This window comes from Pygocentrus nattereri, chromosome 15 (genome assembly GCF_015220715.1).
Source record: "Pygocentrus nattereri isolate fPygNat1 chromosome 15, fPygNat1.pri, whole genome shotgun sequence".
In the NCBI taxonomy this organism is placed as follows: domain Eukaryota; kingdom Metazoa; phylum Chordata; class Actinopteri; order Characiformes; family Serrasalmidae; genus Pygocentrus; species Pygocentrus nattereri.
The window spans coordinates 14,068,085-14,085,136 of record NC_051225.1 but is presented as its reverse complement, the minus strand read 5'-3'; the positions used below and the strand labels follow the sequence as shown (position 1 = coordinate 14,085,136).

Here is a 17,052-nt window from a genome sequence, read left to right as displayed (position 1 = left end):
TTATGTGATTTCATTTACCAAAAACAGTCATAAACAATATTTATGTCACTGTTTTCCAACTTTATTCCTCAGAATTAAACAGACTGTTTTGTATCTGCAATATTATTGCTGTCTTATCAACACCATATATAGCTGTTTGCAAAAATTTGAATACCCCTGGTCAGATTTTCTATTTCATTGCCCATTTTCTGTTTATTTGCCATAATGAACGTAATGAAAATAACAAAAATATATAAATATCCCATAACGTCTGAACAGTACAAATTGAGTTATAGTATTTTTGACTGAAAAGTTTATTATTTTATTTTTATACGTTACTTGACCACAGCAGACCATTGCATGATGAGTGGTCTGACCACTGCATGACGACTGGTCCAGTAGAGATTATCTAAAAGTATATTGGTATTAGGTTGGGAAGTGAGTGGTATGTTTTGAATGTATGTTTTGACATCTTTTATTTTAAGAAAAGAATGTTCATTTTCCATTATATGAGCTATTTAAAAGCTTTGTACTAGAGCTGAGCAATATGGTACAAATATAATACTATAAAACTTGAAGATCATTTTTCTAAGTCTGTAAAATGTCTCTTAAATCCACAGCTGGGTGCTTAGTATACATATCAGGCATCTTCAAGTGTTCACAGTGTTTTCAACCTAAGGGGTCATTAGATGTTTGCTAAAAAGGTATCTAGGCTTATGTTCACATATTTTTGGAAATAGTTTTTCTACAAGGTCCCCACACCAACGATGTCCGCTTGTCATTATAAGGGTCATTCTACAGAAATGTTCACTTTTTATCTCTCCATAGGAGTCACTGGTGTTACTGATTGTCATCTGTGTTACACATAATAAAGGTAACACCAGAGACATTTTTGATGAAAAATGGCTACAGAGCATCAAACCACATGCTGTCAGTCATAGAACATCCACTAAAATATATCATTTAATCCATCTGTATTCCATTTTTTCACAATTACCTCAGAATAAAGTTGGTCACACCAGTGACTTTAGCTAAAAGCTTCATATGAAATTGTGAACTAAATGAGAAAATCTCTGAGAACTAAATGACACAGTGGACTCACCATGTGCCTTTCTTCATAGATCCTCAGAAAACAGGTAAAATTAAGTCTTCTATATGATTTTTTCTATAAGGTAACACCAGTGACACGACTCTTGGGGACCACGACTTTCATTATATATATATATTTTATATTTATTTGGCATTTAATTTATTTATGTCAATTAAATCACATATTTCATAGTCATGTGAGGATTATTGCAGTTAAAGTTGCAGAAAAACATGTTTTTACATCAAGACATGGCTGTAAGGATGAGCTCTTCTGTGGTGCTTGGAATTCTAAATAATTTATTTAAAAACCAATATTGCTAAATTGAGAAGGTGCAATTGATAAAATATATATTTTTTATTTTAAGATATAAATAAATTGTAACCCTAACATGTTTTTCAAGTGTAATTCATCTGTAACGCTAGGCACACAAAAATGGACTTTTCCATAGAATGACTCATAAGCTAAAAAATAAAGGGGCTGTGTGAGTCAAATCTCAAAAACATCTCAAACCTGCATCAGTACTCAGCCAAACTGCGTTACAAGCAGCTTACACTGAAGCTTACTTGCTTCCTTACATTTCTAACGTTATGTGGTTATTTACTTGCTACTGTACAAAGTGCCCACATTTGGATTAGTAGCTTGGTCTGGCATCTGAACTCATTTGTGAAAATAAATCTATAGATATATCCATTTGCAAATATTCCCATAAATTTAACTATTTCATTATTTTGTTTATTTATGACCAGCAACAGTATGGTATCTGTGCATTTGGTAGCTGTTACACTCAGAAAAAAGGTGTGAAACGGTCACTGGGTCAGTGCCCCTGTACTCACTGGGGTGGAACCCTCAAGGGTCCATCTCAGTACCTTTAGTCAGGGAACATAACTGAACCATAATCTACTGAAATTATATTTTCTACGCTGTACTGACTCCACACACTCCATCTTACCTCCAGGCTTTTATTTTATTGCTCTGCTTTAAAACATTCAGTTATGAAAAGGTACAAATACCAACTTTTTTCTTACGTTCGATAAGTTTGAACAGACAACGTTCACTAACAATGTCACATTCAAAAAATTATATTAAAATTGAGGGATTATTTTTCATTTAACATTCACACACTGCACATCACCAATTAAACAGGGCCATAGCTATGCAACCTGGGAGCCGGTCTCTTTTTAAAGAAATATGCACTAGGAATGTGCACGGGTACTCAAGTGCTTGTTCCTCGAGTACTCTGCTAACTGTGACTGAAATCACTATTCAGGTATTCAGATATTCATTACATTTTGAAAGACAAGGAAAATATATAATATAACATAATGGTTATGATATAATATAATAACTCCAACGGTGTTACTGAGGGGGCGGGGCCAGGAGTTTGAGGGGGTAATACCCACATGCAGTATGTCAAACCTGATACTATTGCCAAATGTTAAACAGTGCTGGGAGAGACAGGGGAAAGGAGCTGGTTAGCATTAGCTTAGTTAGCATATCAACAGCTCTGCTCACCACAGAACGTTTGATTCTGAGTAACTTAATCACAAACACAAAATTAGATAATATTAAAGTCTGAGGGAGTGAAGTCGAACAACTGGACTGGTGCTGAAGGGAGAACAACAGGAAAGTAAACCTGTTTTGTGGTGTTCGGATCTTTAGTCTGATCGGCTAGATTAACGTCAGTTCTGCGAGCAGCTGCTAAAACAAGTAACGCAGTTAGATGATGAAAAATAAGGTCTGAGCGAGCAAAAGTCGAGTGACTAGTGATTGAAATTGAACATGTTCTGTGGTGAATGTGTAGTTCCTGGCTTCTTTAAGCTGCTGTCATACTTAGTTTTCCTGTTTTTTTTTCCTGGCTCTGATTTTTCACCTCTTTCAATTAGCGCCACCTATTGGTGAACCCCCACCAATAGGTGATATCTGATATCTGCAGTTTTAGCTCATTAGCTCCTCTGAGACAGCCTCTGTCTAACATCTAACATGAAAAATTTTGAAGATTAAAACATGTTTAAAAATGACTTCTTTTACATGATGCAATTTTTTTTGTGAAACACCAGTGCTGTCACCTAAAAAAGTAAACCACAGTTCTACATTAATTTCAGCTGAAATCTCACATTGTGCTCAGAAAAGCATATGGTGACCTAAATGGTTACGATAGTGATTTCATAAAATAAAATAATAAAACTTGAATTCATAAAATGAATATGTAACCCAGAGTACATGCTCAGAGTCACACTTTCTTCTAAGCTCAATGTAGCTCAGCATATCTGCTCAGACACAGCCGGTACCGAGGCCTTACGGACTAGTGTGGATGATAATAGACTCGAGCAATGCCACAAATGGACTCCACCAGTCAAGGTGATTCGTCAAGGTGAAGTCGACTGAAGAAACAAGTTGAAAAGAGTAACCTAAGTGTTGTGACGGAGGACTCAGACTGTCAGAGTAAAAGTGTCGATTTTTTATCTTGAGCCTTCATTAATGGACAGTTCATCGGGTGCCCACTGCCCGCCAGCCTTCTGGACCGTTTTGACCGCCATTGAGCTTCACGCTGTACAACACTGTGCAAACCTCACCCTCATAAACTGAGCCTCCTGATGGTCCTGCTGCAGCATAAACTCAAACTAGTCTAATTAACCACTGTTCCGCCTGTTTTCCTGTTTTCTACTATAATATTTTATACTATTATATTATTATATTATATAAATATTATAATATATATTATATTATAATATTTTGCTGTCCGGTGTCGACCAGAGGAGGATGGGTTCCCCTTCTGAGTTTTGGTTCCTCTCCAGGTTTCTTCCTCTTGCTCTTCAGGGGTTTTCAGGCTCGCACCCAGATTTTTCTGTAAAGCTGCTTTGTGACAACACCTTTTGTAAAAAGCCTCTTATAAATAAACTTTGACTTGACACAACTTAACTTTACCACTGACAATCAAACTAAAGTTAACATAGCAAAGTATTTTTCATATTTGTGCATTTGGATGGAGAGGAAAGGTTTCTTTTTTCCTGCTTGTATTCTATCAAATCTGTTGGATATTATGCTGCAGAATCAGCGGCTTAGCATCTATTGAAGATATGATAAAGTAATCCAAAAACAATTAGATCTTGATTAAAATGGCTGACATTTGACACAGGAGATCCTTGGTTCATTACCGCAATGTAATGGTCTATTATCGGCATCAAAAGTTTAATTAAAATGGAAGTTCAGTTCGGCTTTTAGAAGAAATTGATTTTATAAGCCTACTGTATCACATCTCATTCTAGAAGGGCAGATAATACGCCTTAATTAAAAACGTGTATCGTGTTCAACCACCAAGATGGTCTCTAACAAGTACCTGCTTTTTTTTTTTTCCTGTACCACATGCTGATCTGGAGAGCGCATTGCTCTTTTAGAAAATTGCATGGCTTAATGTGTAGCCTCATTTTAATAGGCTGGTTCTTTTATATAGGCCTGCCAATTGTGTTCTCAACCAGCCTGGATCAAGCATGTGTGATCTGCCATGCTTCTTAGCTGAAGCCTGTTGTTTCGTGTTGTAACCGCCTCTGTGTGATTGACCTCCCTCTCTCTTATACCGTGACCCGCAATTGCAGAGGCCAATTTAGCTATAGAAAATGGATTCAGACAATGCCTCCGGTTCACTTACAAGCACCATTGCAGCAGTCTCTCCCCTGACAACCATGTCCACACAATTGATAGGTGACTTCTGTCAGGAGTGCGTCAAAGCCCTCTCGGATGGGCTGCCATTTTACATCATCTGCCAAATATTCACTCAGGGAATCCGGGTGCTCTGGAACAAACATGAGTACATTATGGTTCTGATCGTTGAGTATTGAGTAGAGCAGAAACAGCCATTCGATTTAAGTAAGATAGTGCTTTACTGCTAGTAAGTACTAAATGAAAGTCACTTTGTTTTTAGTAAGGTGATTATTTCATAGCATAATTAATATTGATTATGATCCAGTTTGATTTACCTCCCTGTAGATTTGGTTAAAGTGCTGGACTAAATTCTTTTAGTTCTTTTGTTTGGTAAACAATATGCACATAATATAAAGAATATTTGTGACTATTTGAATGTTCAAAATTTGAAAAAAATCAAATATTAAATTAGAATGTTGGATTATAAATAAGCAAATTAGCTTTTCAAATGTTACTCATATTTGGGTACAATGACATGCCTGAGCTCAAAAAAAAAGTTTTGTTCTTGACCCTCAAATTTATTTAGCATAAACACAGGAAGCTAAAGCGTAAATATTTGAAATAATTAAAACCATAGATATACATACCTAAATGCCGCGTGGCCTGTCGTTCTCTACGTGAGGCAATACATCTGCGCAGCCGCCATGTTGGAGGGGTCGAGATTCACTTGTGAACAAATTGAGGTGTATTGAGAGACGATAAGTCCCAGATTTAAATCGGCCACAACTTCCTTATTACTCAACCTATTTTCACCAAGTCTGTTTTGTTATAATCATCAGACACAGATTAATCTAGGCTGCGCGGATCTGCTCTCAGTAGCTTTTATTTCTTTAATAACTGATCGGGCAAATTATCTATCCGGACCAGCAGGAAAGTATTCAGTCTGCACCCGATGTGAGTTTAGCACTCTGGTAAAAACACAATCAGCAAATCCATAAATGTGTGAATCACTTTAAACAGAATCTTTATATACAGAAGGACGAAGCTACGTTGGCTTCCAATTCGCCAGCTTCTTGTTTGAGTTTTCCCATTCCACCTTAAACGGTGCAGTCGCTTTCTGGCGCCTGAAGCTGCACTATTGGAACGGGAAAATGCGAACCAGAAGCTGGCAAATAAGAACCTAACTTCAGGAATAATAAGTTTGTGGTCTATTCTAAATATCTGCACGGATTAAGGAGTGTAAGGACTATTTAATGAAATAAGCTTAATATAATACCAGAGGAAAACAACATCAGCAGATTCTCTGTGCCTCACCAACCACACAGCCATATCTACATATACATCACACAAACATTAAACATCACACAAACATGAGCCTGGATCACTGCGTTCCCTCCTTTATATAATTCTATCCCTCTTTCTGAGGGCAATATTCTTGAAATAGTGTCATTTTGGACAGTATCTTTCTTAAACTGCCGCTCTGTAATGGTACTGAATGCAGTCCAGCAGTGATGTTGACCACCCTAAAATGGTGGCGCCACTGATGTGCCTGGTTGGACTCAACGTGTCATCTAGGTATGCATATCTATGATTAGAAGAATAAAGATTGAGGGGGAAAGATAAAGACAGAAGGAAAATGTTCTACATTGCTGTGGTTTTGCCAATAATGTCAGAGCAATGGACTGGCCGCCCCAGAGCCCAGACGTCATTATATACTGAAATAAATATGTTTATTTATTGAGGCATCTGCAGAATTTTTAAAATATATGTTTTGTGCTTTTTTTTCCCCAACACTGAAAGAATAACTTGTAAAAATGAATAACTCATTGGCTGTTTTAAATAAATGAAAGGGTGGTCTCTGACTTTTGCAAAGGACTGAGTAAAACACATGAGCTTGGAGTCATTGATGTGTTAATGAGTGCTTGCTCTTTGGCAGGTGGAGGAGTATGAGGCTCAGATCCAGGAGCTGCAGGATATAATCACAGAGCTCCACCAAGAAATGTCCCTGAAGGACCAGGACAAACTCAGCCAGCTCCAGCAGCTCATCCAGCTGGAGGCTAAGGTGAAGGAGCTCACAGAAGAGGTAATGCACCAAGGAGCTGTAACATGTACTGAGTTAGAAATAGTTCAGCCAAAATTGTAATTTACACAATTTCCCTTAATGTAGTTGATCAGCCAAGATGTTTGGGTCTGAAGCTTTGGATCTATGAGGCTAATGTAGCTAACAAGTATTGGAAGCTTGCATTTCACCAAAGAGCATTAGTGCATGTCTAAATCACCCAACACTTGACTTTCAAATAGATTTGCTGGTGTTGCTTCTGACACTGTATGACATCGTGTCAGTTGTAAAAAAGGACAAAGGTGTAAGCAAAAGTCCGGCTTCAGTATGGACTGTATTCACTGATATTGCCAAAAACATGAGCAACCAGTTTCCAAACTAAAGAATGTTACTGAAATGTCTGTTGTGAGCTTTAAATGTCTGTGTTTAATTTAGAGCAGCGTTTCTCAACCTGTGGGCTGCAGACCACCAGTGCACCCTCTAGTGCTCATGTGTCAATTACTAGGCCTACAGGCCGATCAGGCCCAAGACACAGTCGTATTCAGCCCACAAATTATTACTTATTAGCCTGTTTCACCCTGAGATGCACTACAGTCCCCAGCATGCACTGCAACATAGTGTGCGTTCTGAACCCCTTTCTCCCAAGAATAGATTTCTGGTGTCTAGTTCAAGCAAATAGGCAGTTTTTAAAAACCTACCTAAAAATGTATTTTTAGGTTTGAATAAGTATTTAATGCCTATTTTGCTGTTGCAGTTTTGGTATATTTTGAACAAACAGTGGCTCGCCCCGGTCCTCGCAAAATGTTAAGTAAAAATGATATAAAAACTCAGTTGAGATATTTTAAAAGGCCCTTTTAGTCGTTGCATTTGACCTCCTTTATCTAGTGGTCTGTGAGCCTCAGGGGGAGGCAGTAATTTGCGCCGATAACATCACTGTAATTCATAAAAACATAAGTGGAAAAATGATTAACTCAGTAACTGAAAATCTAAGAAACATTTTCAGAGACATACAAATAAAAACATTGCAGTGGTGGGCTAATTAAATGTCATAAGTCTGAGACAGCGCAGCCGCAGGCTCGTGATGGGGACAGCCAGCCAGAGATGGAGAAGTTTCTTTGGACTTTTCACACTTTTTTCTTTTGTTTGCTCTGTTTTGACACGTGTGAACACTGCACTCGTATTCGGGACCGCATCAAAGAGCTGAACAGGTCCGGCAGAAACGCGGGGGACTAGGTCTGCTTCAAACCGAACCCTGTTCAGTTCACTTCTGATAAAAGCATGCACTGTGATCAAATGATGGAGTTAATCAACAGTGGTCACTTTCCTTCTCAACTGCACCGTCCAGTCGACATAACGACTCTTTACAGACTCTCAATATGAGCTGCTGTTAAAAACAATAGATAAGCTATAAAGTAATAGAGACGAGATGGGTTTGATTTCAACATGGATTGAGGAGCATATATTTGGTCGAGCATCAGCAACCTGAGTGGTTAAACTTAAACTGATAAACCAGATGAGCCGGTATCAGATAAGATTTATCATTATTGTCGATTGTGATGACGCTAATCCAAAAGCCCAGTGAATAGAGTGAGGTTTATTTCAACTGAATCACAAAAACATTCAAAGCTAGAGAGACATCTTTCAAGCACCAAATCACGTCTACCTGGTACGTTTCAATATTTTTTCCTTTTATCCCCTTTTTGACATCACTACAACCATGTGTGTGTGTGTTTTTTTTAATGTTTCATGTTTTTTACATACCTGCAAACTTTGCAAATGTACTGATAACCAGAATAGGTCGATTTGATCTTTTCCAGGAGCTCATTGTCAGGTTTTTAGTGTCAGCATTTATGAAAAGAAAAATAAAGCAGTATTTAAAGCAGTTTAGTGTACCTGTGGGCTGCTATGCTTTGTAGTTATACACAGGTGGGCCTTGGGGTGGAAAAGGTTGAGAACCCCTGATCTAGAGTGCTGCTATACATAGTAAAATTCACCACCATTAGCATGATGTAGGGCTGGGTGATGTGGCCAAAAAATGATCACAATAAAAAAATTAATATCAGTAGATATCTATACATATTACATAAATGTCAAATCACTATTTCTTTCAAGTTTAAAGGTGGATTTTTGCTTTGTGGTTAATTGCTGTTTAAACTAAACAGTCAGAACATAAACACTGACCAAACAGTGGAACATTTTACAGATCTGTCTTGAGACAGTGGGAGAAAGTTTCTGGTCAGCTAGTTTAACCAGCTGGAAAACACGGCTGCAATTTTTGCAATTCATAATTTAAGAAAAAAACTGAGTGTTTGTAGCTGTCTGGTGATGACGAGTGCTCAGCTACCTGGTTACAAGTGCTAAACTCTTTAGTTTCTCAACAACGTCAGCTTAATAAGAACAGCAAACATTAGCTGGTTCGGTACATCAGTGATGGATCACACCACCTTACTGCCATCACATCTAACACATCCATGTCAGAGCATATTGCAGTATTCAGACACCAGCAGGCAGACGACTGGATTTCTCTATTCTATCATAGTAGTTTGAGGGTTGAACTGCAATATATATGATGCGCACTGCATTAACTGCAGTGGGAACGAAGCTGGAGGAGATTGAGCCTGCAGCATCAAACAGTTTAAAGAATCTAAGGACATGAACCAAAAAAGTGGCCATGGCCGAATAACGTGCCCTTTTTACGGTGAACTCGAACACATTCAGGCCAAGACAAAACTGAAGCTCTGGGAGCGACAGATGTTCGCTAGTCATCATGATTGTTTACCTTTGGACGAGCCACTTGATGCATTGTTCTTTTGCGCATGCGAATACAGGTCACTTTAAAAAGATACTGTGAACAGCCAAACAAATGATTGGATTTGGTGAGAAAATCAGATCTGGGTCACTTCTACCTGCTGTATAAATGTAGCCTAAGAATGTGATGTTTGGCTGTTTGTTTGAGTTTAAGAAACATGGCCACTTAGAACATAGCTATATTTAACACAGTTGGTAGGAGATGGTCGTATCAGTCAGTAAAGCACTTTAACTAGAACCATCCGCATAAACACTTAAAGCTTCAAATCAAAACATGCAGTTATATCAGCTGGTAACATCATGGCCCCTTAATAATGGTATTTATATCAGACACATAAAAGCTGTGTTCCATAAGCTAGGCTGCAGTCCAGGTTGGCTGCATTTCTAGACTGCTACATCATCCAGGACAGATTTCAAAGACACATCCACAGCGTTCACAGGCTTGTAATCCTTTGGGCATGTGTCTGACCCGATGGAAGTTGAAAGGAAACAACAGCAGAAGAAACTAACTGCTATGCATCATTTAAAAAGGCCAGTAAATGATACAGTAAAATATACCGTGGACAATTTCTTTAGTCGTGTATCTGCTTTCGGTGAATGTTACAGCTTTTAGTGGCAGGACTGGCATGTTACATCATTCCCATCAACGTTTTCCTTGCTAGCATATGTAGCATATCATATATGATATGTAAGTTGTAAATAAATCTTAAACTGAAACTTTGCTTGTTTGTAAAAAGTGATTTCAGAGCCACTCGGTTCTACCTGATGGAAACTGTTTACCTTCAGTGTTTTGTGCTTATGATCATTTTAATAAACATCAGCATCACTAATTAATGACATTCTATTAAAAGCCTGGTTTACCAAGAGAGACACTGGAGGATTTTCACCTAAAATGAGTTCATGAAGCCAGTCTTGTTATAAAAATGATAACAGGACATCAGAGCCATAATTAATCTTTTAGTACTTTTACTTTTGATACTTAAGTACATTTGAAGGCAAATACTTTAGTACTTTTACTCAAGTGGAAGTCTAAAGGGAGGAACTTCCACTTTTACTGGAGTAATATTTTACCTTGGGTGTCTCTGCTTTGTTTGTGTACTTCGTCCACCACTCGTGTCAAAGTACATAAGCAAACTTGGACACCAAACATGGATGATCGATCACATCCGAGTCACATCGTGGCCACATTTATCACTGAGCCTTTCCATCAAGGTGTGTCTGGTTGCTAGTGTCTGTGGCTGTATTGTCAGGAGATTATCATTGCTTTAAACACTGTAAACGAAATGACACAGACATCTTATCTCTCTCTCTGTTCATATTTCATTCTTTAAAATCCCCAAAATCTTCCAAGGTACAGCAACCTCAAAATGAATCCTGTGCGCTGTATTATTTGTAGCTCTGTACCCTCTTTGCCCTCACTGACCCAACCTATTTTAGCATAGTATTGTAGTTCCTAATTTAGTCTGTTGAGCATCTCTTTGGCTTTTCCTTTGAGGGCTTATATATGAGAGCAGAAATGACTCCGGGATAAAAGGCATAGTCTGGGCCATTCAATCAACTTAGGATTTTCACAGCAATATTCCCTCTCACACTGAATGATACGGTGAAATGTCAGGTCTTGATTGAAGAGGTCATTCACAGGAATCAGTGTCTGATTGAAACACGAGTATGCCCAGCCTGCGGTACCGGCTCTCCTCCACTGCAGAAATAGATGAAAGGAGACGTAAATATTGAAACATAAATAAGGACTTTGACTATATGATGTTTTGTTTGAGGAAGAAAATGATTAGTATTTGTTTATGATTTGTACGAATGTACCTGTTCTGCTAAATGACTTGTAGTGTTTGTGTTTAGTTGCAGGGCTCAGCAGAGACGACAGCTCAGCTTCGACGCGAGGCCACTGAAAGAGAGGTGAAGAATAGCGACCCGCACAGGGATGTGAGTACCATCAAACATCTATTTGGTGTGTGGGTGTGGGTATTTGTTGTTCATTTCCGTTATGTGAATTCTAGCTTTATCAACCAGGAAACCAAAGCCAGAGTGGTTTTTAAGAACATAATGTACTTCAGTGAATTTGCGAGTTAATTCTGAGATAAATTAATAGGTACTGTTCTGTTATGGAGAGAAAGCGTCTGGCTTGCTCTTACTTTAACTGCTTACATAGAAGAAGACATCCTGTTGTTTCCTGAGGTACTTCACTGAAGTATTTCCTGTTTTTTTTTTCCCCAGAAATTTCCACTATAATTTATAAATGAAGTTTTTAAATGGATTTCTTTTCTAATAAAGAGTACAGAGTGCATTTTTACCTCTTTGTGATTTCAAATACAGTACTGTGCAATCTAGGCATCTAATAAAATGATATGTGATGCCATTTATGTGGGTAGCAAATATTTAAATTAAAAAAATAAAACAATCGGGGGGGATTGTTTGATTAGTGGATTAGTGGGATTGGGGGGCATCCACTGACTAGTGGGTGGAATTGGGGATGACTAAATTGGGGAGAAATTTTTTTTTTTAAATCGAACTGTCTTTAGAATAAATACAAATAAACAAGCAAAAAAAAAAATCAACAATCCTTCATTGACTTTATAAATGGCCAGGACTTTAGTATTTGGTGGGTATAGTACAGTGGGTAACACCTCTGCCATCTAGACATGTAGACTGGGGTTCAATCCCTGTTTTGTTAAACACCCTGCACTATACCAATAAAGCCCTTGGGAAAGACTCCTAATACCACCTTAGCCTACCTGAGTAAAAAAGATCAAAAATATCTGGATAAATGTGTCTGCCAAATGTATTTATTTTTAAAAATGCTAAATACTAAAGTTCATGTACTTGTTATTAAATTTGATCAAAATACACTGAAAGTATTAGTCATTATTGCTGAAATCCTTATGCATAAAATGCAACCAAATGAAGAACTGCCATTTGAACATGACTGGTTGTTGAGGACTGCAGGTAGCAGGCTAATGACCTCATTCTCATTCAGTAATACTGAGAAGCAATCTCAAAATCAAACCTTTATAGATGGATTCATTTACTTGACTTACATTTGCAGTAAAGTATTTTTTTCCTTCTCCTGTAAAGTTCGAGGATTTAAGAGATACAAGGATTTCTTACGAGGACAGCGATATGTAAAAAGGAATATGGTACTTGTATGCATGTTTTGAGCTTTACATACCCTTGTTTAAAGTAGATTTGGCATACAATGTGATTATACAGCACTGCTAGCTTGTGCTAACAACACTCAAAAGAATCAACAGTAAATCCCACATCTAATAGACAACAATAGGCTGCTTATAAAGTGATTTTCAACGTTTCTGATAAGGTTTATGTGTTTAACAGTATAAATAAATCCAAGAAGTATATGAAATGACTGCAATAGCTCATGCCTTATTTTATAATCTGTGACCTCCATGCTGTTCCTTTAGCAGCTACACTTTCTCTTTTGCCAGAACTTCGCAGGCTCAATACGAACAGTACAGGCACATGTACGCTGAAGAATCAAGTGGGGAAAATCTCCTACTCTGCTCCACATGTGGGGGATATTTATCCATGTGTTAGGACACTGTCAACTTCATGACATATGAATATTAAATATAGCACATATTACACTGTATATACACTGTATATACACTGTATATACACATATATACACTGTACATGGGCCGCATCTGCGCGTTGAAAATTTGAATGATGTCATGCTTCATTCAAGCATTCATGCTTCATATTTACTAAAGTATAGCCATCCATTCAAATCATTGAATTCAGGTGTTCCAATCACTTCCATGGCCACAGGTGTATAAAATGAAGCACCTAGGCCTCTTAGTGAAAGAATGGGTCGCTCTCAGGAGCTCAGTGAATTCCAGCGTGGTCCCGTGATAGGATTACACCTATGGAAGTCCAGTGATGAAATTTCTTCACTACTAAATATTCCACAATCAACTATCAGTTGTATCATAACAAAGTGGAAGCGATTGAGAACGACAGCAACTCAGCCATGAAGTGGTCGGCCATGTAAAATGACAGAGCAAGGTCAGCAGATGCTGAGGTGCATAGTGTGCAGAGGTCACCAACTTTCTGCAGAATCAATCACTACAGACCTCCAAACTTCATGTGGTCTTCAGATCAGCTCAAGAACAGCGTAGAGAGCTTCATGGAATGGGTTTCCATGGCCGAGCAGCTGCATCCAAGCCTTACATCATGCAAAGCATCAAATCAAGTGCCGTAAAGCGACACCATTGAATTGGATGGAATTCAATTCAAAGTGCCTGATGGAATTTTTACAAATCCATAGAATGAACAGAAATGAATGCATCAAGAAATCAGGAACCAAAACTGTATTCTTCTAACCAACATGTAAATGACCTAAAATCCTAATTTTCATTTTTAATTGGGTTTAATCTACTTAATTACTGGCAACAACACACTTCCTGTTGATATAAAAGGGTTTTGACAATCATTGCAAGGAAGTGACAATGACTAAACCAGAATTCTCTCATTACAATCAATAACGCTGTCCACGCCAGCCACGTGCGTCAGGGTGCAGTGTGACGCACTGCTTTGAGTGAGTGCCCCGTTTTAATTTTTGCTTCTGATTTTCTATTTTTTATAAGGCAATTGCTAGAGTTCTGAAAGTGTGAGGTAGTCATTTGTTTTTTGTTGTATGCTATGAGCTACTGGCTTTGCATGTAAACATGTTACAAAATGTTACAAAAACAAGACACTCCCAATTTGTAATTGAAGCTGTTAGCTGATGGTTCTGTAATTTGTTTACAGAACTTTTTGTTTAATTTGTTGACTTGAGGTGCTGATTGACATTTCCTTTGTAGGCATCCTGACAGGTTTGGGATGTGATGTGACGCCACATCACATCCGGTTTCTGTTGGGACAAGCTGTAAGACTTCCAAATCACTGTATATTGCTAAGCACAGTTACCTGCTTTGTTATCTTTTATCTCATCGATCAACAGGCCAGGTTGGGATGTAATGCACTGCAGATATTTGGAACACATATTCAGAATTCAGAAATGAAGTAACAAGTCCAAGTTCCATTTAGAAAAGACAGAATTCAGGATACAGTTACTGCTAACATTTGTAGGACAGTACTTTTCTGAATACTTACCCAAATAATATGTAAAACTACAATCTTAAAAAAAAAAACACCATGAATGTCTTAAAAGCGGTGCGTGGTGTATAGCAAACACTCTCGTTAGACGCCCTCACAAGATGAACTCAGCAAGTGGTTTCTTTGCTACTAAGCAGGGGTCGCAACCCAAATGTTAAGAAGTCATTTTGTCCTTTAATTTAAAAAATCATCTTGTCTGTAAGTGTGTCTCAGTATGTGCTAATGTATTAGTATCAGCTAAAGACTTACTTTGCTCTGCTTTAAGCTTTAGCTGAGTGGTAGTCACTTTTCTCACCTCTCCGGCAGGAAACGTTTCCTCAAAAGTAGATTCATTTCTTGTGAATTGTCTCTCAAATTTTGACTTTTTCCGAGGCTGAAGTCGCTTCTTTTGTTGCTGATTAAATATATCAGTAAACCAGCTGAATGCTTATAAACACAAAAGTCCATTCGACTCAGAATTATCAATGTCTGGCTTAAATCCCTTTCTTGGCTTTTTTCTTAGCTACTAGCTATGCGAGATTCTTGTCTGGGTTGCTGAGGTTAGCAGTTATAGACTGCACTAACTCTAGTGATTAATACCATTAATTGCTAAAACTGTGTCTGATGATCAGCAGAGCTTTATAAAACTGAAAAGGGGGATTATTTTATTTTTACCTACAAATCAAATTCTGCTGTGGAGCCAGAACAGGGCAGTAAACGAGCCACATGCAGCTCCAGAGCCACATGTTGCCGACCCCGTCTTAAAGCTTCTGAACTCTTTTTCATTAAATGGTGATTAAACTAACCTTTATAGTGGACAATGTTTCCTCAGTAGTGGCCATGTTTAGGAGTAATAAGCTTAGCATCTGTGTCGCACTGGACTCCTGCATGTGTTTCAAGGCATGATGATGCATGACATTAGCTGAAAATCCCATAGCTACCCAGTTTATAAACAAATTTGCAAGATTTTGTTATTGGGATATGAGTTCATGAGCGAAGAGCTTTGTAAGAAATTTAAGCCTCTTTTTCGTGGAATGTATTAACAGATAAAACACATTAGGAAACGGCCCACCAGTGAAGAATTAGTGTTTTGCTTATGTGCCTTACCAAGATGTATTCAAAATGTATTCTGTGTGTATTCTGAATATCGTTGTTGTCGGACGAAAAGCTCATATCTCCAAAATGGTAACTTTACAGGAGAAGGAAAAAACCTACTGTACTTTTAATGTAAGTCAGTGGAGAATTTTTTCCAAGTCATTGTGGGCCGTTTCTTTTGGTCTATTCATCATGACATTTACTCACAATGTAAGGGATAACAGGTAATTTCAAATTATGTCAAAAATGAGAAAAATGGACATACAAGGTTTTCTTCTGACAGCAGCGATACATTTAGAACAGTGTATTCAGTCTTTAGCCATCACAACTATTCTGAAGTATTCTATACAGCTGTGGGAAAGTCCCCCTGTTATGATATAAGGTACTCCTTACACATAACAAAGCAAAGACTGATTCTATATACTTACCTGTACTTACTTGTGGACTGGTCATCCTTGCCTTTAAGGACTAAAAAGAGAACTGAATGGGTTCACCGGAGCTTTACTTACCTGGATGAGTCCATCATTAATCATTAATATGTACTCTGGAATTGTAAATGAGTGTGAACATGAACAGTAAGTGGAGTAGGGCTGCAACGATTATTCGACTTATTCAACTAAAATCGACGACCAAATTAGTTGCCAACTAATTTAGTATTCAAGAGGTAACAGCGCGATGGCTGCCTCAAAAAGGTGTGGGAGCTAAACTCAGTTGTCGGGTGTGTTATTTGTATAGCTGAGCTTCGCTGGCTATGGGAACACCTCCTCCATACTGGAGCTTCTGAAGAGGAACCTTGTCAGCTCACTGGATGAAGATGATTCATCTCAGTTAAATACGTGCGTCCCAAACCGCATACTAGCTCACTAAATAGTGTGTAAAAATAGCACATATAGCAGTAGAAGTGCACTCATTAGTGTAGTGATTGAAGTATAGTAGTTGTGCTAGCAGCAGTAGTTGTTCTAGCGAGCTAGTTGGCTAATATTAATGTTAAATTCTATCCTACTTCATTTTCTGAGCCGAGCTGTAAGATTTATATTTCAAAATGCTGTTCTCTGGAATCGTTAATGGAGTTAAAGCAGAGAAGCAAGTAACAATTATTCACAGCGACCCTGTTCACTTTCCAGATAACACTTACACTTTTAAACACCGCATCGTCGTCTTAACGCCGAGGCCACCGTGCAGTCAAACTCGCCAAACACAGGAGAGCGATTACAAAGAGTTTTCTGTTTTCCACAAACCTTTAGCACCACTCACTAAGGAGGTAGTTCTCTGTGAC

General features: G+C 38.1%; 1 protein-coding gene across 3 annotated transcripts in view; it reads left to right on the top strand.

The window, feature by feature from the left end:
- The window catches only part of LOC108433047 (trichohyalin), a 318,922-nt gene that overhangs the window by 92,211 nt on the left and 209,659 nt on the right, over positions 1-17,052 (top strand). For all 3 annotated transcript variants that reach the window (XM_017707316.2, XM_017707312.2, XM_017707314.2), the window contains 2 exons: positions 6,645-6,791; positions 11,430-11,513. In XM_017707316.2, the coding sequence (XP_017562805.1) occupies positions 6,645-6,791; positions 11,430-11,513 (231 nt within the window). The remainder of the gene's footprint in view (positions 1-6,644; positions 6,792-11,429; positions 11,514-17,052) is intronic.